The sequence below is a fragment of the Phialemonium atrogriseum genome (assembly GCF_030411735.1).
Source record: "Phialemonium atrogriseum strain 8032-3 unplaced genomic scaffold QBC33scaffold_3, whole genome shotgun sequence".
Classification (NCBI taxonomy): domain Eukaryota; kingdom Fungi; phylum Ascomycota; class Sordariomycetes; order Cephalothecales; family Cephalothecaceae; genus Phialemonium; species Phialemonium atrogriseum.
This window is the reverse complement of record NW_026848140.1, coordinates 209,689-235,281: the sequence shown is the minus strand read 5'-3', so window position 1 is coordinate 235,281 and position 25,593 is coordinate 209,689. Positions and strand designations below refer to the sequence as shown.

General features: G+C 56.9%; 9 protein-coding genes across 9 annotated transcripts; 5 read left to right on the top strand and 4 right to left on the bottom strand.

The window, feature by feature from the left end:
* Positions 1–32: 32 nt before the first annotated feature.
* On the bottom strand, positions 33–2,154 carry QBC33DRAFT_218425 (acyl-CoA dehydrogenase/oxidase). The gene is made up of 3 exons (XM_060422752.1): positions 1,085–2,154; positions 394–1,007; positions 33–278 (listed from the first exon to the last, which is right to left on the bottom strand). The coding sequence occupies exons 1-3, from the start codon at positions 1,941–1,943 to the stop codon at positions 204–206; spliced, it is 1,548 nt and encodes a 515-aa protein (XP_060287036.1). The 5' UTR covers positions 1,944–2,154; the 3' UTR covers positions 33–203.
* Positions 2,155–2,962: 808 nt separating this feature from the next.
* Positions 2,963–4,172, top strand: QBC33DRAFT_525871 (S-adenosyl-L-methionine-dependent methyltransferase). Its single transcript, XM_060426855.1, has 2 exons — positions 2,963–3,580; positions 3,643–4,172. Exons 1-2 carry the CDS (start codon positions 3,112–3,114, stop codon positions 3,810–3,812), a joined length of 639 nt encoding a protein of 212 aa, XP_060287035.1. The 5' UTR covers positions 2,963–3,111; the 3' UTR covers positions 3,813–4,172.
* Positions 4,173–4,480: 308 nt separating this feature from the next.
* Positions 4,481–7,750, bottom strand: QBC33DRAFT_444914 (uncharacterized protein; the record flags this gene model as incomplete). The annotated part of the gene is made up of 3 exons (XM_060424292.1): positions 4,481–4,968; positions 5,092–6,947; positions 7,002–7,750. The coding sequence occupies 3 exons, from the start codon at positions 7,748–7,750 to the stop codon at positions 4,481–4,483; spliced, it is 3,093 nt and encodes a 1,030-aa protein (XP_060287034.1).
* A 1,615-nt stretch (positions 7,751–9,365) lies between these two features.
* On the bottom strand, positions 9,366–11,553 carry QBC33DRAFT_218129 (uncharacterized protein). The gene has a single exon (XM_060422750.1). It carries the CDS (start codon positions 11,317–11,319, stop codon positions 9,499–9,501), a length of 1,821 nt encoding a protein of 606 aa, XP_060287033.1. The 5' UTR covers positions 11,320–11,553; the 3' UTR covers positions 9,366–9,498.
* An 899-nt stretch (positions 11,554–12,452) lies between these two features.
* Positions 12,453–13,991, bottom strand: QBC33DRAFT_218287 (ribosomal protein L10e/L16). Its single transcript, XM_060422751.1, has 5 exons — positions 13,745–13,991; positions 13,337–13,512; positions 13,053–13,261; positions 12,675–12,984; positions 12,453–12,583 (listed from the first exon to the last, which is right to left on the bottom strand). Exons 1-4 carry the CDS (start codon positions 13,787–13,789, stop codon positions 12,749–12,751), a joined length of 666 nt encoding a protein of 221 aa, XP_060287032.1. The 5' UTR covers positions 13,790–13,991; the 3' UTR covers positions 12,453–12,583; positions 12,675–12,748.
* A 188-nt stretch (positions 13,992–14,179) lies between these two features.
* QBC33DRAFT_555323 (50S ribosomal protein L30e-like protein) lies at positions 14,180–15,014 on the top strand (the record flags this gene model as incomplete). The annotated part of the gene is made up of 4 exons (XM_060429625.1): positions 14,180–14,255; positions 14,312–14,416; positions 14,700–14,749; positions 14,916–15,014. The coding sequence occupies 4 exons, from the start codon at positions 14,180–14,182 to the stop codon at positions 15,012–15,014; spliced, it is 330 nt and encodes a 109-aa protein (XP_060287031.1).
* A 1,445-nt stretch (positions 15,015–16,459) lies between these two features.
* On the top strand, positions 16,460–19,247 carry QBC33DRAFT_217621 (putative m serotype protein). Its single transcript, XM_060422747.1, has 2 exons — positions 16,460–17,316; positions 17,416–19,247. The coding sequence occupies exons 1-2, from the start codon at positions 16,641–16,643 to the stop codon at positions 18,765–18,767; spliced, it is 2,028 nt and encodes a 675-aa protein (XP_060287030.1). The 5' UTR covers positions 16,460–16,640; the 3' UTR covers positions 18,768–19,247.
* A 1,113-nt stretch (positions 19,248–20,360) lies between these two features.
* On the top strand, positions 20,361–21,585 carry QBC33DRAFT_217770 (uncharacterized protein). Its single transcript, XM_060422749.1, has 2 exons — positions 20,361–21,068; positions 21,121–21,585. The coding sequence occupies exons 1-2, from the start codon at positions 20,570–20,572 to the stop codon at positions 21,267–21,269; spliced, it is 648 nt and encodes a 215-aa protein (XP_060287029.1). The 5' UTR covers positions 20,361–20,569; the 3' UTR covers positions 21,270–21,585.
* Positions 21,511–25,053, top strand: QBC33DRAFT_217608 (vacuolar segregation subunit 7-domain-containing protein). The gene has a single exon (XM_060422746.1). It carries the CDS (start codon positions 21,902–21,904, stop codon positions 24,710–24,712), a length of 2,811 nt encoding a protein of 936 aa, XP_060287028.1. The 5' UTR covers positions 21,511–21,901; the 3' UTR covers positions 24,713–25,053.
* The last annotated feature ends 540 nt before the right edge of the window (positions 25,054–25,593 follow it).

Genomic DNA, 25,593 nt, shown 5'->3' with positions numbered 1-25,593 from the left:
ATGCCTCGCAGTACCGCATATCTCATCCGTCACACTGCGCTTGGAAGCGGCCCTTGATAATAAGTAAACATCCATGGATGGTCCCGCCGTGCTCACCAAGCGGAAGCGATCCCACCCAACAGCTTGCCAGCGGACCACACGCCCCCGGACCAAGAACGGCCTCTTAAGGGACCGTCTCTCTTATCTTATTCCGCGTCTTCGTCTTATAGCATAGACTTGGGCATGTTCCGCATGGCTTGCCTCACACCCAGGTCGGCCAGGACCTCCTCGGCACCGCCCTATAGCACAGGGGTTAGCCGGATATATATATATATAGTATCGAACCAAAACAGGGAGGGAGGGAGGAGGAGGCGAAGGAGCTCGGACGCAGAACGAAAGAGACAAAGAACATACCAAGATGGCGTCAAACTTGACGGTGCGGGCAAAGTTCTCAATGACCCTCCCCATACCCGTCTGGGTGAGCCCGCGCCCGCCCCAGATCTGGACGGCCTCGCTGGCGATCTCGTGGGCGGCGCGGGTGCAGCTCATCTTGAGGAGGCCGACGGGCCCGCCGAGGTGGCGCGACTGCTCGGCGTAGGGCATGTGGCACATCTGGTAGGTCAGGGCCTCGAGCCAGGACTGGTGCGACTCGCAGAGCGCGATCATGCGGGCCAGCTTCTGGCGGATGACGGGCTGGTCGATCAGGCGCTTGCCGAAGACGATGCGCTGGTGCGACCACTTGAGGGACTCCTCCACCACGAGGCGCATGTAGCGCGCCGACGCGCAGGCCATGGACCACCGCTCGTGGTTGAAGTTGCTCAGGATCACGTAGATGCCCTTGTTCTCCTCCCCGAGCAGGTTCTCGACGGGGACCTTGACGTTGTCAAACGTGATGAACGTCGTGCCCGCTGCCGCGGAGTAGGACGTCTTGATCGGCTTGGTCTCGACGCCCTCTCCCCTCTCGATCAGGAGCACGCTCAGGCCCTTGTCCGTCTTGACGCCGGTGACGAAGTAGTCGCTAAATACGCCTGATTGGTTCCCAGCAGTGTCAGTATATAAGCCACCGGGAGGATATAACACTATGCAACAAGGGAGCCGGTCTCACCATTGGTGATCCACTTCTTAGTGCCGTTCACAATGTAGTGCTTCCCATCCGCCGTCTTCACGGCCGTGGTGCGCAGGTTCGCAACGTCGGACCCGGCAAACGCCTCGGTGATGGCCAGGCAGATCCTCTTCCTGCCGCCGAGCACCTCGCCGGCGACGCGGTCCCTCATGGCCGGGTCGCGGCAGTAGTTGAGCACGCACGGCAGGCCGATGACCATGCCGGCGACGTTGCCGTCCTGGAACCCGCGGGCGGCGGCGCGGACCTGCTCCTGCGCGCAGATCATGTCGTGGAAGTAGTCGAACTCGGCCCCGTCCACGACCCCGCCGCCCAGCAGCTCCACGCCGTGCAGGTGCCGCCCGGGCCCCATGCGCATGTGCAGCACGCCCGCGCGCGACATGCGGTCCACCAGCCCCTGGCTGATGTGGGCGCCCGTGCGCTCGTTCTCCTGCGCCTCGGGCGTGATGTGCCGGTCGGTGAAGTCGCGCATGGCGCGCTGCAGGCGGCGGTGCGAGTCGTTGTAGTAGGGCGACTTGAACGGCGGCGTCAGCCACAGCGGCTCGGCGTACGGGACCGGGCACAGGTCGCCCGGCTGCGGGTTTATGACGCTCTGCTGCTCGCCCTCCACCCTGCCGATGGCCAGGTCGGCGTACTTGGTCAGCACCTCGTGCCGGTGCAGGTTGTAGAAGTCGACCGTCGCGTCGGCGCCCGCCACCTGCCGCAGCACGGCCTCGCCTCCTGGGTGGGCGTCGAGGAAGTCCGACACGTCGTAGACGACGGCGTCGACGATGAACCACACGCTGTCTTCCGTCTTGTGCTTGGCCACCTCGGCTCGGGTGAAGGTCTTGGAAGGGGTCTCCATCTTAGGGGGCGTGAGGGCCGGCCTGGGATGGGAACTAGCACTTGAGTTGTTTGTCTAATAGCTGTTCTGGGCTGTCTTGGGAGAGCAAAAGAGAATGACTGCGCCAGGGATAGATAGGGATAGGAGGGCGTGTTAAGGTGTGAAGGGAGCAGCAGACCACCACATTGTTTAGAGCCTAGGATTACCGACGGTGGCCGCCGACGTCACCTTGTCAGTAAGGATGCCTCGGCTCAGGGAGGTGGGGGAAGCTTGGGGAGCCGGGGCAAGTATAATTAAGTTGTTCATGATTGGCTTGGCCTCTTGGGTTGACTTGAAGCCTAGATCCTGCGAAATGCCATCCTGGCTTGATCACCGCGAGGATATAGCAGAACGGATGGATTATGATAATTCGATTCATGAATTGAAGGACTATTACATATAGCTTGTAGCAACGTCCCTTCATTTCCAGTTCTTCGGGAAACTTGGCACTTACAGCACATCAAAGGCTATGGGTATTTATATTCGTGCGACCGGCAAAATGGTCATCAATCATCATCGGTTCTCTTTGTCGTGGTTCATATCTCCATCTGTATGTGCCATCGGGAATGCCGGGCGGTGGCCTGGCCGGGTGACAGGACTGACAATATCCGGGCTGGATGGCCGAATGGGTCAAGTGCCGGTCCTCTCTCGTGACCGGCCAATCGTTCTTATATTAGCTCTTCCCGTTTTCTTCTCTCCTTATCATAAAAAAATAACAATACTTCCCCTTCTTCTAACCCCAACCATCCCCGGCCAACCAAAACCGGAGCTCTTTAGAAAAGACAACCAAAATCTACTATAAAAAAAAATGCCCACCCCCTCCCTCCGCGACGTTCTCCAAGGCCTCGTCGACCCCTGGTTCTTCCTAGCAATCTCCCTCTCCCACCTCCCGTCCGTCCTCCTGCACGCCCTCCGCTCCTCCTCCCTGTCCCTATCCCTGGCCCCGCTCCGCCGCCTCCGCTCCGCCTGGTTCGGCTCCTTCTGGGCCACCGTCGCCCCCAACATCCGCGCCGCCGCCGAGCGCCGCGTCGTCCCGCTCCTGCGGGGCCGGGTGCGGGGCGGGCGGGTCGTCGATGGGGACGGAGGCGGAGGCGGAGGGGTGGGGGTGCCGGTGGCGGGCACGGTGATTGAGATTGGGCCCGGTAGTGGGATGTGGGTGAGTCTTTTCTCGGACCGGTATTTGGGGTCTCCGGAGGGTGGTGGCGATGGCGGGGATGGTGAGGGTGAAGAAACAGGAGGAGGAGGAGAGGCCGGCGAACCGGGCTACGTGGCGGTGCGGCGGCGGCGCGGGCCAGCCGGCTCCGGGGCCGTGACCAGGGTTCTCGGCGTGGAGCCCAGCGCGGACATGCACGAGCCGCTCCGCGAGAAAGTGCGGGAGGCGGGGCTCGAGGGCGTCTACGAGGTCGTCCCCGTCGGGATCGAGGACCTGGCCCCGTCGGGGAGGGTCCTCCCGGAGAGCGTCGACTGCATCGTTTCCATCCTCTGCCTGTGCGGCATCCCCGACCCTGAGCGGAACATCCGGGAGCTATACGGCTGCCTGAAGCCTGGCGGTCGTTGGTACGTGTACGAACACGTCAGGTGCGTGCCGTCGCAAGGCTGGGCTATGGGGGTGTACCAAGGTGCGTTCGAAACCCTTCCTTGACTAGTTTCCCAGGGCAGTGCTTACCGATCCGGAACGCAGCTTTTGTAAACCTATTCTGGCCACCTCTCATCGGGGGCTGCCAGCTCCGGCGTGACACTCGGAAGTCGCTGAGGGAGGCCGGGCCATGGACCCATGTCGATCTGGAGGTGGCGGCCGATGAGCCGTGGTTTTCTATATGCCCTCATATCCTAGGCGTTCTCACCAAGTGAAGGAATAGGCATTGCCTAGGGTCCTAGGCTTTGTCAGGGATCTTCGGGTCAACGGGGTTTCGGGGAGGCATCTCAGTAACAGCGTCTGGTTGAGGGGGATTGTTTGTCCCACGTTGTTCATCCCATTTCTATCTATACAAGAAGCTGAGAGTGTGATGAACCCTCGCGAGAATATCTCGAGTACGATCCAAAACCGTCCATCTCTGCCCAAGAGCTCTTGAACATATGCATACTCATCGTCATCAACGTCTCCTTCATTGCGCTGCCATGGCCTAGGTCGATTTCCTATTGGAACAATGCCGGAAAACACGCCGACTAGACGCCGCAGCAGATAGAAGGAAATAAATAACTTGATCTAGTAGATGAGCGTGCAATTGGCAAATATGCAAATCTCTCCGTTTATATTCCCAGCGCCAACCCCAAAACGCCATCCGTTCTTCAGTCGTGTGCGTAAGACATCCATCATAAAAGGACCGAGATAGTAAGAGACCCGTGAACTCATTATGGGGCCTGAGGCCCTTTCCACCTGAAACCCGCAGGCCGTCCAGGAAGCCTTCAAACTAGGCAGTTCGATCAACGTATAATTGCTGCCTGAAGGCGTGAAATCGAGCTTCCATCCGACCGAAGCGATGAAAAGGAGAATCGTGTGTAACGGGTGAATGACCCCGTCAGTCCCATTGTGTTCCCATCCCGGCAATATCAGCATCACCGTCCTCGTGGATCTTAAAGCCGATCCTACTGTCGCCGCGATTATCAGGGGCATCATCCGTCACGTGCCAAGCACGTTGGGTGCTGGGATATTCCGACGGTTGACTGCTGACATCGCTGCCATCATCAATGCCCGCGGCGTCGTCAATCTCCACGTCGACCTCGTTGGTCTCGACCGAGAGGGGGTCGACATTCTCCCCATCAGACATCTTGTCTTCGATGCCGGGCCACGGCTCGTCTTCGGGCAGGGTAGTAGCCAAGGCCTGCGCCTGACCGTGGCCGTGGCCTTGCTCGGCTAGATGCATGGCCTGCAGCCTTTCGTCACGCCACACTGGCTCACCCTTCTCCTCATCCTCGCCGTCCGTGTCCACGTGGTCTAGCTCGTCAGGTTCGTCCTCGTACACGTCGATATCGGGATCCACGTCCCTCCAGGGAAGACGCAAGGGGACTTCGTCCGCGTCAGCCTCGTTCGTCATCTCGCTATCATACGGGTCGGTCGAGCTGCCGCGGTCGTCGTCCATATCCTCGTCATCATCGGGATAACAAGCATTTGGTGGCGGAATAGGGCCACGGCTGCCGGCCCTGTGGCCCGGGTATGGTTCGGGAGGCGCGTTGCTGTACGGTGTGGCGTAACAGAACGGTGTTGTCCTGCGATCGCCTCGATCATCGCCGAATCCGGGACCAAAGGGTGCCAGGCTCGGACTGCGACTCATACTGCTTCGGCTCCAGCGTGGTGTATTGCGGGGTATGAGACTAGGCGACCTTGTACTCTGCCGGCGTTTCATAACGGAGCTTGAGTTCGCTGGTGTCGTCATGGGAAGGCGAGGGCTGGATCGGCGGAAAAATGGCGACGACCGGCGCTCATACAGCTGATTGCTGACATTTCCGTACGACGAGACTCGACGTTTTGGCTGGGACGGGGATTGAAGGATAGGAGCCGTTGGTGGAATCGAATTCGTACGGACATGGGGCGGACGCGAACCCTTTCGCTCCTTCAAGACCAGGGGGGAGTGTGCCCGCAATGCAACAGGGCTAGCAGAGAGGCTTGGGGATTGCACTCCTGTGAAGAATTGTTGAGGTGACGACGTCGACGAGCGCCCCAAAGATCTGCGGGTTTGTGCTTGGCGGAGGCTTAGGGACGAAGGTTGGGACAGCGGCTCGTCGTCCAGCCGATCATTCCAAGTCCAGCATTCCTCCAGAGCGTCGGCTTCCGGTATCTCGCCATTGCTACTGCTCTGAGAGTCCGGATAAACCCGCGTCAGTTCCCGTAGCTTCCGCCAAGTCCAGCCCGACTCGAAAGCCTCGAACCCGAGGGGATGGTCTTGCAGATACGCTTCTCGCTGGGTAACATAAAGGCGCTGCACCCCGCTCGCCTTCATTACGATGCTAGAGACAAGGAAAGCAACATCCCACAAGGTCGGCGTGACCATCTCGGCCGGTGTCAAGAAGCGAAGCCGTGAGTCCTTGTGGATCTTGCGTAATGGTACCCAGGCTTGCTGTAGACCAAGGGCCGATGACAGTCGAGGGTCTTCGTCATTGGCAGATCGATGAATCAGCGCCCGGGAACTCTTGCTAGTGGGGATGATGCGTAAGACGTCACTGAAGGCCGTATTGATGGCGAGTTGAACACTCCGGGCGTCGGGTCCTTTGACGTAGACGGTCTTGATGAGGCCCCTGCTCCTCAGCCGCCTATCGATCATGCGACCCGGCGCACAGGCCCGGGGAAGGAGCCAATCCGAGCCGGGGGATTGGCTGACAGTAGCCCTCGCATAGGGTATAGGTGAATCCGGGCTAGGCCTGCTGGCGGTATTGGGCAGCTGGGTCCACTCGTCGGCATTGCTGCCTGGAGCACCGGGTTGGGTTTGACTCGGGAAGTCGTGGGCTTCCATCCATATTCCTTTCAGTGGAAAAGGCAGGAAGACAACTTCCAGCTCCCATGGGTTGTTATATGAGGGGGAAGCTGAAGCCTGAAGTTGATTAACCCGAGCCTGCAAGGCCTGGAGCTGACTGAACATCTCAGACCGGCGCGTGGGAGTATTAGTGATGCTTGACGAGACAGAGACGACGCTGGCTGTCGCGTCATCGGCCACATCGCGCTGGGTAACCCTCCGAGTGCTTCCAAGGCTGCTGGTGTCGTTGCTGAGGAGCTTCTCCACTTCCTCAACCCGCGACTCCAGCTCCGTCACTCGGAGATCCGCATGATCGTGCTTCTCCTGGCATTCCTCGTGACCGGCCACGGAAAAGGAAACATTCTCTAGCCGATCCAAGCGTTGCTCGTGGCTTTGAACAGTGCTCGACAGGTGCTGAAAGTCCTCGGGGTTTATCCCCTTCACGGTTGAGGGGGACAGCCCGTCCTCCACTTCCTGAGTGAGTTGGGCTGCAGGCCTGGCCGAGCCGGCAATACCACGGAGAATATCATTTGCTACCCTTTGATTGGTGTTCGAAGCCTGTGCTGGTTCCTTGGAAGCCCCGGGGGCCAACAAACTGCCCGTCCTTTGCTCAAGCAGAGATTCCAGCGGTCTGGTGGCAGATACACCACTGAGTGTCTCCAAGCCTTTGCCCGCAAACGGGCGAAGATATCTGGTCTGGCTAGATGAGGCCGTGGATGGCGGTTGGGAGGCCATCAAACATTGGGGGGGAATAGGCGGCAGTGCATCAGCGTCGCCACCTTGGGGTTGGAGAAAGCTCCCCCAACTCATGGTATCGGGCATTGAATTGTCCTGTCCTGGGCTTGCATTGACGGCTTGCTGCTGCGGGTTCGCAGCATCGGGCCGACTGCACGAGAAAGCAGCAGGAAACTCCAGGAAGTTAAGATCCAGAGACGCATCAAGGTTAGAAGGCATGCGAAAAGATCCCATATCCTGGACTGGACTCAGCGGCTCCCGGTTTAGCTTGGGCCTCTCATTCTCCTGGCCGGCAACGGCCTCCCCCGCTCCGGACGGGACTTGGCCAGGCTGGAACTCGTCATGGTAGCACGCGTGATGGGAGCACATGCACCATCCGGCCTGATCAAGGTTGAAATTTTCCGGAAAAGAACCTCTCATTGCCGGGTGCCTGCTCCAGAAGCGGCGGCAACCACATCGGGGTCCATTGGCGCCAGGTGTTGTGTCGGCGAAGTGGCATGGTCCTCCAGGGAGGCTTGGGGTGGTTCGCGCGGGTTGACCATCGTTGTAGATGTCAAACAGAAAGGAATTGTTTGGAAGGGAAGGTTCGAACGATGTCGTTTCCATTGGTTAGGTAACTGGGCAGGCGTCGCTCCCCGGCGGTTCGAGATCGGGCGAATATGGATGGATTCGGCGCGAGGCAAGACGAAGAAAAGATCGCGAGCCGACCGAACGCCAGACGAGCTGGGTCGCATCAGACAGAGTATAGCGTAATCTAGTACATTGTTGTGCTACTATCGATTAGTTTCGGGTTATTTTAGGAGCTGTAGTTTGTGTGTAGAGAAAGCGAGAGACATTGTGGAAACAGGAGCGGGGTGGAATGGGAGACGGACTCGGGGGCAGGCTGATATTTATGTGTTGAAAGTGGCCTCGGCGCTTTGACGCAATGGACATGAAATGCAATGGAAACGATATCGATGGCAGTAGCCGGCCGCAGGCGTGAGGTTCAGTGGGAAAAAAAGTGAGGCGCAGAATGGATTGGCTCCGATAAGGGTGGTGGGAGGCACGAAGTCAAGACGCGGTCAGCGGGCGGGCGGCGGGCAAGCTAACTTGGGCTGCCGAGAAGGTGGGGTGGACCACCTGGACCATGGGGAGTGAAGAGCCGGGGGGTGGGAACTGGGAAGAGCGCAAGTTGAGAAGTGTGGAGAAGAAGACAGAAAGAGGAGTTGGGAGTTGAAACAGGCAGATAGATGTGACTCGACAACTCGGTTGTTGACTCCTCTTTCCCTGCAAGGCAACCAGGCGAGTTGATTAGTCCCCCATGAGCGAAGACATGGTTGCTATCCTGAAATGGACACTGAGTGGGAGTGGGAGTGGATCCCCTGTTTGCTACGCCGGTTCCTATTGGTTCAGATGCACTTAAGATCGCGAAACGCGTCTGTCTCTTGAATCCACGCAGGTGCGGTACGTTAGGTAGGTACTCATCATTAAAGACACTTGAATGTCTCTCTTCACTTTCTCTCAGACTTACGTCAACGTTCCCCAGCGTTGCGTGGTAACTTGTTGCTTGGTAACCTGCTGCAGACTCTTGCTCGCTCCCTGACTTCAACTCTTTCTTCTCTTGCCCAGGGTCGTTGTCGTAGACAATGATCACACAGTTTCTGTACCGGCCAACAAGTCACTAGCCTTAGTCACTGTTGATACTGGAGTCCGAGTCTTAAGGAGGTACTCCGTACATGTGTGCAAAGCTTAGATCAGCAACTCAAGAGACCATCATGCCAAATTGCAGGCACTTGTAAGGAACTCGGCTTCTCTTCTCCTCTGCTCCCCGCAATATCCAACGTAACAACAGTGGTGATGGGCGGGTGGAGGTTCATAAAACGCCAACAGAAAAGTAGGGCTGATAAGGGACCGTGCATATTCGGCACTACTCCGATATGAACTCGGAACGACATTTGATGTTCGCTCTCACTCCGGCCGGACAGGGCTGGGGGTGTTCGACTTGACAGCAACGCACCATTTTCTCAGCCACCCCAGGCCGTAGATTAGAAGGACCGAATGGAAAACCGCCCGGGGCAGTTCGGCGGCCGAAGCTGGTACAGCCAACCATATATCTTCTGTATTGTAGTCGTATTCCCTAGATTCCAGATGGCCCATCCTGCAATTGTATGTGTTGTGAAACCCAAACCCCTGGTGCCGATTTAACATGTTTGAGTGGCGAAACTTGGACTTGTTCAAGCCAGCCATAAAAAGACCCAAAACATACCGCTTCCAGCGCCGGAGAAAGAAAATGCAGCAAGTCAGCAATAATAGTACACTTAATGGCCCGTCATCCTCGACTCGGCACGGGTATCTTGTCCACCTCACTTGAAACCTCAAACCTCCCCCCAGCTCCCCATCGGCCCGGTGCTCGCGATCATGCTCCCCGTGCCGATCGACCCGCCAATGTCCCAATAGTGCCGCGACGAGTGCCTCGACGACACGGAGCTCCGCCTGGCCGACCGCCTGGTGCTCTGGCTTGCGCAGCTCCCGGGCGCGTGGTGCCTCAGCGCCGCGGGGCTGGAGGGGCTGGCTACTGCCTTGAACGGCCTCCGTTCGACCGGTCGGGCCCGCTGGTGCGGGTGTGAGTGGGACACGAGCGGGTGGTGCTGGCGGACCCTGGCAGCCTTGGCCGCCGCATCCTGCGTGCTCGAGGTTGCGAGGTGCGAGGTGCCGGACGTGAAGGGGGTCGACGACGAGCGGTTGGAGGTGAAGCGAGATCGCAGGTATCGGAAAACAAGCCTGATGTCGAGGTCTTGCTCCCACTCGGGCTGGGTGAATGCGGGGCCAGAACTGCCCGTCTCTCCCATCAGGGATGGCATCGTCTCTGGGCTGCTTGGGGACTGGGCGCCGGGGATAGAAACCGGCCGGGTCTGATGTGCAAGTGTAGGTTTGAATTCCGGCATCAGCGGTATAGACTCCTCAGCCATCTTTGCACCGGCTTCGTTGGCGTCGATTGCTGCTTCCGGGATGACGGGCAATCCAGCGTACGGGATTGGCGCTTGCTGCATTCGTACATAGGTTGAGAATGCGCCCGGGTGGGTCGACATGCGGTGGACGAGGAGGCCAAGCTCTCGAGCCACCCGCTCCAGTATGCGCAGCTGCCATGTCGAATCATCGTGTGACTCTAACTCGCGCGCGGCGGGGGTGGCGGTTGGCGGTATCGCAGATGCCTTAGGCGTGGATGAGAGGTCATCTTCGCCCGGGAGCTCGTCTGTGAGAGCCTCGCCGAAAAGGATGGAAAGGAGGTGATCATCAATGCCCATCAAGTCACGAATCACTTTACGGGTGATTCGACTCCAGAGTCCGTCTTCCAGGGCGAGTGATCCAGAAGCATCTTGATCATGCCAGTCGTCCCCGTTGAACTGTGTTTCATGCGCAGCCTCACCCATAGCGCCCAGGGTTGCGAGCTCGTCGGCGGCGTTCCTATCCGACCGAAGCTTCTGGATCGAAGCCTCGGATTGCCGACGCTGCCTCGTCTCTTTCCGTATCTTATCCAACAAGAACTGGCTTTGCTCTAACCGCCATGCCTCTATCCTGCGGTTCTTCTCGGCCTCTTGAGACGACTCTTGCTGCTCCATCTCCAGCTGAGCTAGATCTAGGCTCTCTCGCCTCCGCTTAACGCGCTTAGGATTAAACCTCTCAAAGGCATAGAGTTGCTCCTGAAGCTCGGATCCAATCATCCCCTGGTTGTTGTCCAACCTGAAAGATCCTAGTCCATCGTGCCCTGGCAGGACGGGAGTTGCGTGAGCAACGCCCTGATTGCGGTATGGGCTCGGAAGTGACCGGAAGTCGGCAAGATGGCTATCGAGACTGTCGAGTTCCGCGTCGTCCTCGACCACGCTCTCAACCTCAACTATTGACTGGGGCGGGCCAGCTGAGTTCTGCGCCGCAGAGTTCCGGTCTGAGCGGGCAATAGTATTGAGACTCCCGAGATCGCTTAGGACTGACCGACCGGGTGTTGGCTGCGACCCGTCCACAGAACTGAGGTACGATGTGGTAGTGACGGCGTCGGTGGCCGGAGAGAAGAGCACCCATGTTTGCGACTCGTCATTGCCCAGGCGAATCGATGGCGCCTGAGCTTGAGGCTCTCTCTCCGAAGTCTCGGGCCGGGATAGCCTCTGATATGACTGTCGAGTGGGTTGGTGGAAAGCCATGTTGCTAGGTCGAATGCTGCAGGGTTCAAAGGCGTGTCGGGCAGAACCGTAGAGTCCTCGATATAGTAACAATGACTGTACACCGATCGATATTCGCCAGCACGGGGTAACGACAGGCCAAAGGTCGGGCGGTAGCAGCGGTTGGGTATGTTGAGAGGGAACTGTGGAGTAGCAGTGCTTGGTTCGAGAGGGTATCTGGCCTTATGAAGAATCAAGCAGCTATCGGCAGCTAGCTGTGTTTTCGGGGACGTGGTTATTGCATTCTCGATATACTCCGACTAGGCCTACGTCGAAAGATGCTGAATAGAAAGAAGCCTTAAAGTTGGCAGGCGATGATGTGCTGCAGAGGGTCGCTGCAGCGTGTATCAATGTATCAGCATCAGCATCTTGTTGGGCTGCGGGATCGGGAGTTACGTACCGTTGTAAAAGGTGGGATGAGCGCAGCGGTGGGAAAAGGGGGGTGGGGACACTTACACCCCTGTGACCACCTTGCTGCTTGTGTGATTCTCCTGTAAACTCAACTCATTCAGTACCTACCTATTCATCCATTTCATGGTAATTCCACACTCTTCCCGTAGGTGGCCAGAACTGAAACAAGTGCATCTAGCCGTAGCTCCCAGTGACACAGCTACTTTATCTCCCATACGAAAGTTGCCAGATTTCCAACCCAATGGTCTCAACACCGACGTTGTGGAAATGACCGCATAGGTACCCGCCAACTTACCTAATAAGGTATCGAGATCACCGCAGAGACGTAAGAGGTAACCCCGCTCCCTACTCCGTATTCGCTGTTCAGTAAGAGTAGCGAGGTACAAGCAAAACTCGCTGTCAACTTGGCTGACAACCTCAAAGCCAGCTGGCCACATCAAAGAAAGACGAAGCTGGCGGATCACCCCTCCTAGTGCGATTGCAGCAGATCCATACATCATCGATGTAGGATCTCGTGGTCGAGTCTTCCCCCCTACTTCGCCTGGCACACGACTCGCTAGCCGAGCACCTACCTAGGTGTATTGAAGCCCTGCTCTCGCCGTGCTGCGGCACATCGAGTTGCTGGGAACTGGGAAGGAAACCACAGGAACCCTGCACATTCTCTGGTCGCTGAACTCTGATGTGCTCATGCTCACGCTGTCTAAACGGGTTAGTAGGGAGCTGGCAGTTGTAAGAATGCAACGGAAACCCACGCCCGGAAAGACGGTGAGCCAGGGCGTCCTCTCATTGTAATAGCAAATTCCGCTTGTCACGAATAAATCATATCACATCTGGGCTGTCACTTCATCAGAGAGTGGAAACAGCTGAGGTTCAACCGGGTTCATTGACTGTGCCAAAGCGAGACCATGCATAAAATGAAGACATGCCCTTCAACTCAGTCCTGATATGACCGTTTTGCGCCACTCCGAAGCCAGATGCCTTTCTTGCCTTGCACACCCATCTACGCCTCGGTGCTGAACGCATCGGGGTAAAGCTTCATGTTCTTCTTCAGGTTTCCACGGTTGCTGAGGAACTGGACATAGGCACCATCCACACGGACACGGCCAGCGGCCTTCTTCTCAAGGTACTCGTCGCGGCGGAGGGGAGTGAAGCCCCAGTTCTTGGAGACGATAATCTTTTGCCGACCGGGGAACTTGTACTGAGATCGACGGAGGGCCTCGAGAGCGAACGCGCGGCCTGCGGAGGTTCCGTTAGTACTGCGGCCAGGCGCCTCGTCGTTCTGTCAAGGGTTAGGGTAGACTTACTGGAATCACGAGTGCGGACGCTCATGAGGATCTGGCCGATGTTGACACGAGCGACGATACCGTTCGGCTTGCCGAAGGCACCACGCATACCGGTCTGCAATCTATCGGCACCGGCGCACGACAACATCTTGTTGATACGGACGACGTGGAAGGGGTGGGCGCGCACCCGGAGGTGGAACCCTTCCTTTCCGGCTGTCTTGACAAGATACCTGCGAATCCTGTCAACCTCTCCTTCCACGAAAAAAAACAAAAAACTTTTGAACAGGGCATCCGTAATAACTCACTTGTTGGCGCAGATACGGGCAGCCTCGAGGGCCTCGGAGCTCAGCTGTTCATACTCGTTGGAGACGAGGTGAATGCAGAGGGGGAAGTCGTCGACAGTCGCACGCTTTCGGCCAAGGTCGAAGATTCGGATCTTGGGGTCGGGGACACCACGGTTGAACCGCGACTTAGGGTACGGCTGCATCGCATTTTGTTAGCAATCTGGAGTCTTGCGGTTCTAAGAGCAACGTGTCGAATCCCAAATCCTCCACAACTGTCCGACGCCTCCATCATGAATAAATCTCTGGCGGCAGGAGAAGACATGGCGGCATCGGATTCCTCCAGCGATTTCCTAGCCCTTTCCACCCCATTTCTCTCCACCCAATCGACTCCCACCAAAGGAAAATTCAGGGAGTTTGGAAATAGCTCACCTTGTTCTTGCAGTAGCGGTAGCACCGCGCAGGACGACGCGCCATCTTGATTGATTTTGCTTCGGTGATATTACGGGTAGAGAGGTGGTGTTGTAAGGTGAGAGTACGAAACTCGGCGGAGAATGGCCAACTCTTTTAGGTCGTCCTGTGCTTGATTTCAAAGCAGTCCGTGGCTCGGGGCTCAGGTAAGCCTGTGGCAAATCTAGGCGGCTCCCCACTTTATCGCTTAAAGTGGGGCACTTAGGGCTTGGGACTTTTTTGCCCACTCAAGTCATCGACCAATAGGAATTCGAAGACATTTTTTGCGGTATCTCTAGAATTGCTGGTCGAGCCCAACCATCACACTTTCAAACTCCGGGACGACTTCAACCACGATCTCTCAGCGCCACTGTCCAGTCAAGTATCCGGATTCAAGATCCTAAAACTACTTTCGCAATGGCCCCCAAGAAGTCCAAGGGCGATGCCCACTCGTTGAACACCAAGCTCGCGCTGGTGATTAAGTCTGGAAAGGGTACGTGCCTTCTGACAATCACTCCCATATACACGCATCTAACGCTGTTTGCATAGTCGTCCTCGGCTACAAGTCTACACTGAAGTCCCTGCGGACAGGAAAAGCCAAGTTGATCTTGATTGCGGCTAACGCGCCTCCTCTTCGCAAGTCGGAACTCGAATGTGAGTTGAGAACCTTTCCTCCAGCCGGATTCAAAACGAGGGACGAAGTTGAGGACCTGTGAGGGACACTGGGATATGCTGGGGCGGTAGAAAGCAACCGCACCGCCAGGGTCCGTCCATTGGGACAGGAATCCTCTGTGGCAGGATCTTGCTACTCCCGAAGAGCACATCTACTTGCTCTACGGCAGTTCCATTCCTTGCTGCTCTACACTCGTGTTCTTCTCGAATGACCGACCATGCGAACTATTTCGAGCCATGTTGGACTACGCTGACAAGCTCCCAGACTACAGCATGCTGTCGAAGACTTCGGTACACCACTTCAGCGGCAACAACGTAAGTGCCAACCTCCGCCGTGTTTTTCCCTATTCGTGAGAAGAATTTTCCTGCTCCCGGTTTAGGAGGAGTAGAACTACTCCTCCAAACCCGCCCAGAGAAGAAGTCTTTTTCCAGACTTTGGAGGGTACCCGTTCCCGTTTGCTTACTCTTCTCCCTCTCGCAGATTGAGTTGGGCACCGCATGCGGAAAGCTTTTCCGCTGCTCCACCATGGCCATCCTCGATGCTGGTGATTCCGACATCCTGAGCGACCAGCAGGCTTAAGCCGGGGAAGTTGGAAAACGTGGCATGCAACGGCGTTCAGGCTCTTGGGTTGCGGAAAAGGGTATGCGGGCTGTTGATTGCAAAGGAACCTGCGCGACTGGCCGTCTTTTGTCCATCAATTGCACTAGAAGCAAAGCAATCCCCTTGGGTCTATCGTAGATCACGAAGAGACACGGGCTAGCTACCTTACCTACCCTTCCTGTGTTTGCATGTTATAAGCTACCTGGTGCCTCGGTACCGAGTTTGAGTCACAACAGTCCCTTTTCGGCAAGTCCCATGATGCTCGGCGGAAAGAGAAGAGGAATTGGGAGACTTCCTCAAGCAGAGACATTCCAGATGTGGCCTGACAAGTCCTAGTCCTGACTCAAATCCTCGAGCAAATGCATGAACAGCCTGAAATTACTTGTTGCTTCCGTTTCCCTGGCCGGGGACTGTTGATCCCTTGAATCACTGTATCCAAAAATTTCAGGAACTTGGAAGGACTCCAAGAGAAGTCGCCCCCCATATCTCCAAAAGGGGAGCGGAGAGCGGATACAAAGGAGGTTATTACTATGGAGGGTGAGCGACCCACGTGAGCTTGCATTGACAGTCAAATTAAGGACCGGCAGTACTAACTTGCTAAGTCATACTGCTCCGGGACCATTCCTCGTTGTTCATTGTTGTGGTCGGGTCAAGAAGGATGGCGAAGATTAATGAATTGGTCTCGATTGGCTCGCAGGGAGCCACAGCAACGGCCTTCCAGAATTCCTCCGTACCAGGCAATGCCACCGTGATCCATGTTTCACGCAGCAAATCCCCGACATGCCCCCAAATACTTATACATATCCCAGTTTGTTAAGGCTGTGACGCGGACACGTCTCTGGTGCTGTTGCTCTACACCACTACCTACCTCTATGTATATAAACAAGTGCAAACCTCCTATATTAAGGGAGCGGAGGGCGGCGCGCATCGGGGCAGTGGGGCACCCACTGAATGGGTTGGTACTGCACTTGGGTGGAGGGAGAACTGGAACCGAAAGTACATAGTAATACGATATTCCCACTTCATTCCACTACCAACCCGAGAAGATTTACCTTGTATCCCACGTCAACATTTACTCATCGCGTTCTACCTATCTGTTCCCTTGCGGAAACTGACTCGAAGTTCGGCTTGACTCGTTACTCGTGTGGGACCAGCCCAGGATCCACAGTGTGCGATCATCGAGTGTGGGCCTCGCAGATTGGCAGACCTGCCGGGGCTGAAAGGGGCTGTGAGTGTGGATGATCGCCCAAGCGCCACCAGTTTCTAAAATAACATCCGCAACGGATGTTACGTACCTGCCTGCAGTCGTTTGCAGTCTGAAGACTCCGACACATGAATTCCTGGTTCTGGAAGCTGCAAGATTACCTGCTTCCTCCCTTTCCAAGGAATCACTGTTGTACGACCAATTTGGTTACCGGACTGATCAGGAGAAGCGGTTTCGATTCCTAAAGAGAGCCACGGCGCTACCCCAAAAGTTTCCCCTAAAACGGTACCTGACAGCTGGGATCGGTGAGATCTTACGGCGCGAACCGACCAGGCACGACAGGCAACAAAACAACACACAACAGACAATAGACACCAGACACCAGACGACAGGCATCAATCATGTCTGCCGTCGCCAAGAAACCGCGTGAAGCGGGCCGCGACCCAACACCAACCTCTACTCCTTCCTCCTCGCCGTCACGCCTCCCACCGCGTGCCTCGACGCCGTCGTCGTCGGCGGCTGCTACTGGTGCTTCGGGTGCTACTTCTAGTGCTGCTAGCAGCACTCCCGGAGTCGCGCGCACCCGCTCCCTCCGCTCAGGGACGCCCGTATCGGCACGCACAGCCGCCCATCAGCGGAGAGATTCCCGCTTAATGAACAGCATCACGCCTGCCGATTCGGAACGCGAAGATGCTGCGCGCGCCGAAACGGTCGCTCTACTCGACGATCTGAAGGACCGTCTGGCCAAGGCGGAGGGCGCGTCAGAGCAGTTCAAGAAGCAGGCCGAGGTCCTACAAAGCCGCCTAGACGACGCAATCAAGGAGCAAGCAAAACTTGAAGAGAAGGTTCACGAGAACGAGGAACAGCTCGAGTCGCTGCGAAATGAGCGTCGAGAAGCTGGGAGGCAGATGCGCGAAATGGAGGCCATCTACGAGGGCGAGCGGAGCGCCATGTCAAAGGAGAAGGAAGACATGGCGAACCGGGAGGAGGAGATGCAGGCCGTCATCCAGAGATTGAAGGACAGCCTGGCCCAGAGGACACTCAACGGGGATGATGAGCCCCGGCCCACCAGGCAATGTACGTTGCCCGTTTTTACCCTTCCCCTCCTCTCGTTCTCTGCGTTCTGAACCAGACGTTCGCCCATACTTTGCTAACGCCGGGCTTACACACAAACAGCACAAAACAACTCACCAAGCCTGGACAACGGCAGCTTTGCGCCTCCATCTTCCATCCATCGCAGCGACTCGAGAAACAATTCCAAGCTCCTACTACAAAAGGACAAGCTCATCGAATCCCTGCGCCTAGAACTAGCCGAGGCTCAGATCAAGCTCGTCGAGACAGAGAACCAGGGCGGGGGACGGCTGCACGAGGTGGAGCGCCTGCTGATGGAGGCCCGCATGGCAAATGCTCGCCTTATGGAGGACAACGAGAGCTACCAGCTCCTCCTGCAGGAAAAGACCCTAAAGGGGGACTTTGGCACAAGCGACTTCAGCTACATGGGAGGTGCGGCGGCGAACCAGGATGCGCTCAACGCGCTCGAGGGAAGGAGCGGCGGCGGGACAAGTCTTGCGGACGAGCTGTCTGAGGCGACGGAGGGCGAGGGCGAGGGCCAGGGCCAGGGTGACAACAGCAGGCGACTAGAGACGGAGCTGCGGTCTCTCAAGGACCAGAACAAGGCGCTGACCCTGTACATCAACCGGATCATCGAGCGCCTGCTCCAGCACCAAGACTTTGAGCACATCCTGGACCAGTCGAGCGACTTCAAGGCGCCCAACACGAACAAGGAACTGCCGCCGCCGCCGTCGAACAAGCAGGCGACGGGCCCATGGCTGCTGCAGCGGGCCAAGTCCATGGCGGTGGGTGCGACCTCGGGATCCAAGCCGCGGCCCCGCCCTATGTCGGTCATGCCCAGCGCGAGCACCAACTCGGCGCTCAACAACCCGGACACGGCGCCGAGCATCCCCATCGGCCTGACCCGCTCGACCAGCGTCCGCCGTGGTAGGCCCATGAGCGAACAGTACACGAGCGGCGGGGGCGGCGTCGGGGCGGCGGGCATCGTCAACGCCATGTACAAGGGCATGGGAGCGGACGGGCCCCTATCGCCGACCCTGCGGGGGTCGCAGGCCTTCTTCGCGTCGCCAACATCGTCGTCGGTGGCGGGTGCCAACGGCAACAGCAAGCGCGCGTCGTCGGGCGGCGTGGGAGGCGCCAGCGGCAACTTCCCGGGCATGCGGAGCGAGACGTCGAGCACAAGCGGCGACGAGTCGGTGGCGAACGCGAGCAGCAGCGGCGACGTGACGACGCCGCCGTCGCAGAGCCCGCCGCGCGCGCACCACCAGGCCGGCGCCGGCGACAAGGCTACCACGCTGGCGGGCAACAAGCCGCGGCCGCTCAGGCTCGTGCAGGAGAACGCCGATGCGAAGAGCGCCGACACGGCGGCCAAGCGGTCGAGCTGGGTGGCGTGGGCGTTTGGGAACAAGAAAGATGAGGCGGGGCCGTTGGGGAGCCCGGATAGTATCAAGGAGTGAGAGTGAATTGACTATGACCTACTATTGAATAGTGTTGGATTCGGGTCGGAGTGGGGGGTTGGTGCCTGGGACTCGGGTTGGTTCGGTGGGGAGGGACAGGAACATGGAGAGTGCGATTGCGATATAATTACCTACCTATACTCTTTTCTCTGCTCTGGGTTTCTGGGAGTTACGTCCAGTTTCTTTCTCTCCTTCTCTCTCTGTGTGTGTCTCTGTGTACGAACGAAACCGGAGCAAAGGTATCATCATCACTGGGCCGGGAACCGGGCATCACGGGATTCGCCCTCGGGCAGGCTCGGCGGCAGGTTGGGATTGTGTAACGTCTTTTTTGGACTTTTCCTTTCACCTCATCGAGACGGCGATCTGTTTCTCATGTAGAGTATGGGTGTTTTTTTCTTTCTTTCTTTCTTTTCTTTTCTTTTGCAGGGCCCTGACTAGACTCGTGATTGGGCTTTATGGGACGGTCGAAGGAGGCGCTCAAGTATACCTACCTATCTATTACGTATTAGGAGTCTTCGAACCTCGTTGCTTTTTCCAGTCTAGGTGCTGGATTGCACACGCACAGCTGTATGACAGGACGAGCTCAAATAATAATAACTGAAGTCCGACGTTACCTAGTGTAGAGTCAATAGGCTTTCTTACTAGGTCGTGTAAAACTTCTGGCAGTTGGCCATACAAAAGTAGCTAGGTAGATATCTGAGAACAAAAGCGCACAAAGAAACAAGATTCCAGTCAATGCTGAATTCATTATCGTTATCATTGTTGCTTTCTGGCTGCCACCCCCTGTTGATACAATACATACTTGTCCGTCTTTCCAGCTATCTGTGACGTCTCGGCTGTCAATATCTTGATGCGATGGCAGGTTATCTCCAGGGTCACGATGTCGCTTGTCAAACCCATCAGGATGGTCCACGAAGCCCGACATGGACAGACGTGGGGGGGAAGACCGAAAAGAGGCTGCTACAGGGCTGACTTGTGTCCACCCCCGGACCTATGGCAGGACGGGTTCCTGCGCAGATGATCAAATCCGAGCGTTTTTCCTGCTCTTCCACGCCGCCCCCCCTTACTTAAAGATGCATGCGCTTTGTCGAATCCGATAATCGACTTTTGAGCGAAAACGTCGATGGCATCCAATGACGTCCGGACGCGTCCCCCCTCGCTTCCCCCGTGCCAGCGAGTCAATAGTCGGGAGTGCGACTCGAGAAGATTGGCTCTCGATCTCGTCATGGCCGCTGCCTGCCCTGCTGCGCGAAATTTCGCAAGTCCTCCCCGTTCTTGTTCGCAGGCAGACATGGATATCCGCACGGGGTATATAATATCGATACATAACAAGTACTGTACCTTCAGCCACGTTGTGCAAGCAAGAACGACGATCTTTTCTTAGAAAAGACGTCGTCCCCGCCTCCACGTGTCAAATACCCGTTAGGCTTTGGGGTTCACAAAATGACGGCTACATAAAAATCGAACACCAGCGCCCCTGAAGAAAACGGGCAGGGGATAGAAGACGACGATGGAAAGCAGGAAGCGAGAGCCGAGGACTTGACAGGGTCGACTTTATTCCCTCTGCTCCTCGTAGGGACTCATTCCCGGTGATAAAACCTGACCGGGAGTATCCGTACCCGCTCTTCCGGGATTGGAGAAGACGGGATGGAGAAGCTTCCATTGGCGACGGATTGCAGAGTGTTGACGTCTTTGATGTCTTGATGGGGAAAACATGATTCTGTAAGACACTAGCTGCCTCTAAAAGGTCGACGCCAGTACAGCTGCAGTCTCGAGTCGACAGTGATAGGCCTCCTTCATCCATGGATATTCTGGCACCATTGTTTAATAGCTTCACCGGTCAAATTTCCTTCACATTACCAGGCGGTGCACGTCCGTCCGTATATGGTACGTACAGGGCTTCTCGAACGGAACGCCTTTGGAACGGATCCGTAGAATGGGTACACTTTGTGTACATACAAGGTCCTTTATCCATGTCGTTGGGCCCAAGTGCCTCCGAAAGTCCCACAGAGAACCGATTAAGAGTACCCAGGGTTACATGTTACCCCTTGCAGCCAGATGTCGTTTCAGGGCGTAGCGAGGTAGACTTGTGTACTCCCAAAAACGGCGGAGGTATCTCTCCGGGAGGGCCTCATCTTCACGAGGCGAGACAGGTTAATCACGAGTGCCAAATTATTCGGGCTGTTATTTTTCGGTCCACTCAGCAAACCCTATCCGTGCGGCCTGAGGTCACTGAGATGACGATATTTTTGACGGCATTCACTACTGCTTACCTGGTATTATTGAATGTCAGGCGGGGAAGTTCGAGACTTTGGTTTTCACTAAGGTGTGCGACTTGGCTGATAACAGCTAGCTGAGCGAAAGACAAGTACCCGTCTGGGGAGGATCAAGGAAGGAAAACGTCAAAAGGCCTTTCTTACCGTGACAGGTTGTTGTCCCCTTTTCAGGGCTGATAGCGGATATTACAGCTCGATCATCCCCCCCAACGAAACACCTAATTAGCTGTGGCCCTAGTGGTCCACAAGCAAGGCAGCCCCCACCCACCACCAACAAAACCCCAAAACGGGTCACCCCGGTTTCCGCCACCACTCAAACCGACCACCACTCCCACTTCACCACGTCGTCAGAATCCTCCCGCGCGGGCTGGCCCTTCCTCCCTCCTCATACAACCAAAGGGGGAAGAAAATAGCGAGAGAAAACGAAGAAAAATCTGAAGAGCCCGTCAATACCTACCTAATTGCACGCCCGATAGATTCGCGCCATTCTCGCTCGACAACTCCCGCATTCCTCGCTTTTCCTCAACCTGTCATACTGTGTCCCGTCACTTTTGACGTTTCTGCACCGTATCTTGACGTATTCCTCAAGTGCCTGCTCAGCAACCTGCAACACAACAACAGATTCAACATAGAACGGAGGACGCCGGACATACAACCAGACCAACTAGACCAACCCATCGACCCGACAACATACAGCGACAACACTTATCCCCTGCGTAACGGCCGGACAATCATGATTTACCTTGTCCCACGTCTCGGCTCTTCGCTCGCAAGCTAAGACGATTGCACGATCCCTGGCATGCCTGGTCTAGGCGAGACTCCATTCCTCTGGTCGACCCTTCTCCCGTATCTGCAGCCATGGACAAATCACAGAACACCAGCAACGGCAACGGCAACGGCGCCACGGATGCCAGTCGATTTTCCCATCCCCCCCTCTCCCGCGAGTCGTCGACCACCATGACCCCGAGGACGGACTCTTGGCCCTCCAAGCTGGCATCCCAGTCCTCCCATACTTCGGCGCAGTCATCTGCGGCACCCTCGCCCCTTCCCTCGCGAGAACCCTCCCCATCCAGGCCCGCAAGACACAACAACGCCTCGAGGGCGTCGTCGACGGGACCGAGCGCCAGGTCACGGAAGAATAGTCAACAAGACCCCAGTCCTACACGCTCGACCAAGTCTAGTATACCCACGCCAGCAACAGGTCTGAAAACACTGTCTGCTACCACGACTCCCATCCTCCTCCCTGCTCCGGCCGATTCACTCGCCAATGCGCCCGTGCCACAGAAGCCGTCCGGCACGACTGACATGCTGAGAGACACGCGCCGCTGGCCTGTCTCGCCGAGACTACGCTCACCCCCTCCCATCCTCCACAAGCCGGTCCTTCCCCCGCCTCGCAAGGGAGAGCACGAGACTCCGGTGATCAATGTTCAGCGGTCTACGCCGTCTCCGCAGCGGGCGAACCCGGACCTGATCTGTGACCTGGACCCGGACGACTCTCACCTGCAGTCTGGCATGAGAACACCTGCGCGTGGATCGACCTTGGAAACTGTTCAGGAAGCGAGCCCACTTACATCCCCGAAGCAACAGGACTTGGACGATGCGTTGGAGAAGCTTGAAGATAGCAGCATCATCTCCGATATTTCCACCTCCCAGCCCGAAAAGGCCAATTCCCCGGCAAACGAGAGCGGGAGCGAGACCGGCAGCGTCAAGATGGAAATGCGATCCGGCGCGACTGGTGCGGCGCCGCCGCCGCTCACGACAAGGCAGTCAACCGCTTCAATTAAGCATGCTGTCTCCAAGAGCAAGAACGAGGTGCCGTTACAGAGCATGACAGTCGAGACCGAAACAGTCACGTCGATACCCCAGCTCGCCCAGCTCGCCCTCGAACAAGGCGTCGGCCCGCAGGGAACAAACGGCAGCCTCAGGACGAAGCCGAGCTCAGAGACGATCCGCCCCAAGAAGGAGAAGAAGAAGACGATGAGGAAGTCGCCGGCAGTCAGCAGCGGCACTGGTGAGCCTCCAAATCTCAAGTTCAATAATGTCTTCCAGCCTAGGCTGTGGCATCACCATCAGTTGACCAGACCTCCTTCTCGGTCGACGGACGCACGCATTTCTCACACGAGACCGTGCGGCCTTTATGATGGCGCGATAAGTCCTCGGTCGTCTCATTCGCCGAACGCTCTGAGCCAGAGCTTGATTCTGTACCATATGAACACTCTGCTGACTAGACCACGTCCAGTATCTTCGAAGGCTGATATCTTCGAGGCAAAGGTCGCAAGTGCCGTCGAGGAAGCAAACTCGTCGGACTCGGAGGAGACTTTTGTCTACGACTCGAATCCGCCAGACGGCCGCGATCGTCCCCACCATAGGTTTCACTCGCGCACGCCGAGCGCGACCTCTATGATAAGCCAGATCGACCGAAATGGCATGCGATCCATCCCTGGCGTGTTGGAGAACGTTGGCCTGGGAGTCGGGGTGACGAAGAAGAACATGAAGTTCGTCAACGTAAACGCCCTCAACCCCAACGGGACCGACATCGCTCTCGGCGACGACGATGGACGAGGCACCGGGAGGAGCAACGCTGGCTCCGGGCGCGGCACCGCGCGGCACCACCACCACTTTGGCCGATGGGGCCGCAACAGCGGCGGCAGTCACCGCTCCATCTTTGCCGACGAATCTCCTTTCCACAACTCAGCCAGTCCGCGCTCTTTACTAGTGGCGACTAATTCTAGACAATCCTCGGGGCCGCCCAGTCCCCGATATAATTCTGGCCGCGGGGCCGATAGTGCCAGCAGGAGGGGGCCGCCCATGATGGCAGGCTACGACCTGGACGACACGACAACAGGCGCCGACGACGAGAGGACGCCTCTGATCCATTCGACCATGCGGTCTTCGCGGTCGGGGAGGAGCCGACGGACGCCACTCACTGCACGACCCCTCGAGCACCGGAGCTACCATCAGCCGCCCTCGTTCCTAAACCGGTTCGCGAGCTGCCTGGTCTTGACCGTCATGCTCGTCCTCGTCATTTCTGGGGCGATTGGGTTTATGTTTGCGACGTCGCAGCCGCTCACGGAAATCGAGTTGATCGGCATGAAGAACGTCCTTGCCAGCGAGCAAGAGCTGATGCTCGACATTACTGTCAAGGCGAAGAACCCCAACGTCGCTGTCGTGGTCATCGATTCGGCGGATATCGAGGTCTTTGCCAAGTCTCCTCATGCAGGGACAGATTCGGAATGGTGGCGTCGACCCCACGACTCTGGCACCTTCTCGGCTCGGAGGAAACGGGACCGCGATGTTCATGCTCAGGATGACCCTCCGGATGACCCGCCTCCGGACAACAACGCGCCCAACATGAGGCTCGGGACGATCCGCCGGTTCGACAGTCCCCTGTCCTTCGAGGGCTCCTTCTTCCACCAGGGCATATCGTCGTCGACGGGCGAAGTCAGGCTTCACAGACCAGGCAATACCACGGACGGCGGCTCGGAGCGGTGGGAACGCATTCTCGAGGACGAGTTTGACCTGATCCTCAAGGGCGTTCTGAAGTACTCGCTGCCCCTGAGCCAGCGCGTTAGGAGCGTCGCCATCTCAGGTCGCACCCACGTCAAGCCAAACTCGGCGAACGACCCGACGCCCAACCCCAACGGTACCGACTTCTCCATCCACTTCTAGAACGGGCGATCCGGAAAGGGGGAGCACGCTGCATATTCTGCATATTCTGCACACCAACACACTTTCACGTACACACTACACCATTACTTCCCTTTGTCGATTTCCTCGAGTTGAATTTTGGCTTTTCGCTTTCTCACTTTTCCCCCTGGTTTTACTTTTTTGCATTTCCTGTATATTGAGCGAGCATGGCATCATGGGCATATTCCCCAGGAGCTCGGGCGTTGGATGACGACAAGAAAAGATAAAAGACTCGGGGAAGCAATTTCTACCAGAGCGAGATGCTCATTTTATGACCCAGCCAGCAGCAGACAGACAGATCGAGTCTCTGGCTCTTGGCTGTTTTACGATTTCCCTTTCAGACAGAAAAAGACTGCGACGACGAATACATCCACCCACCCTATTCACACCTTTTTTTTCCTCTTACCCCTTGGCAATATTTATGTTAATCCATCACCAGCCTATGGCCGACGTCTCGAGGGCTGTGCTACCAAGAGCATCGGTGCGGGCGTCGGGGTGGCTCATACTCGCGGTCTGGATCGCGAGGTATCCGTCATGGATCCTGTAAGGCGGAGGAGGCCTGCGGGGATGAGCATTGAAACTTCTGTATTTGCTTTTCGATTTACGCTTGGATTGGGGTTTTCCTGGGACAAGAGAAAACAGGTGCATATTTGAGAGCAAAAGAGATACTACTTGTTGACGATGTCCTTCATAGTCGAAGCGAGGAGCCGCACCAAGCTTCTGTCAAAAGACGAAAAGATTGTTGTGGAAGGAGGAACGGTGGAGAAAGGTACAGGGGGTTGGGTATCTCCTGATCTCCTCGGAGATGGACAGTTGAGCTGGTGTTCGTTACCGGCCTCGAGGTTCATTAGGCCTGAGAGCCA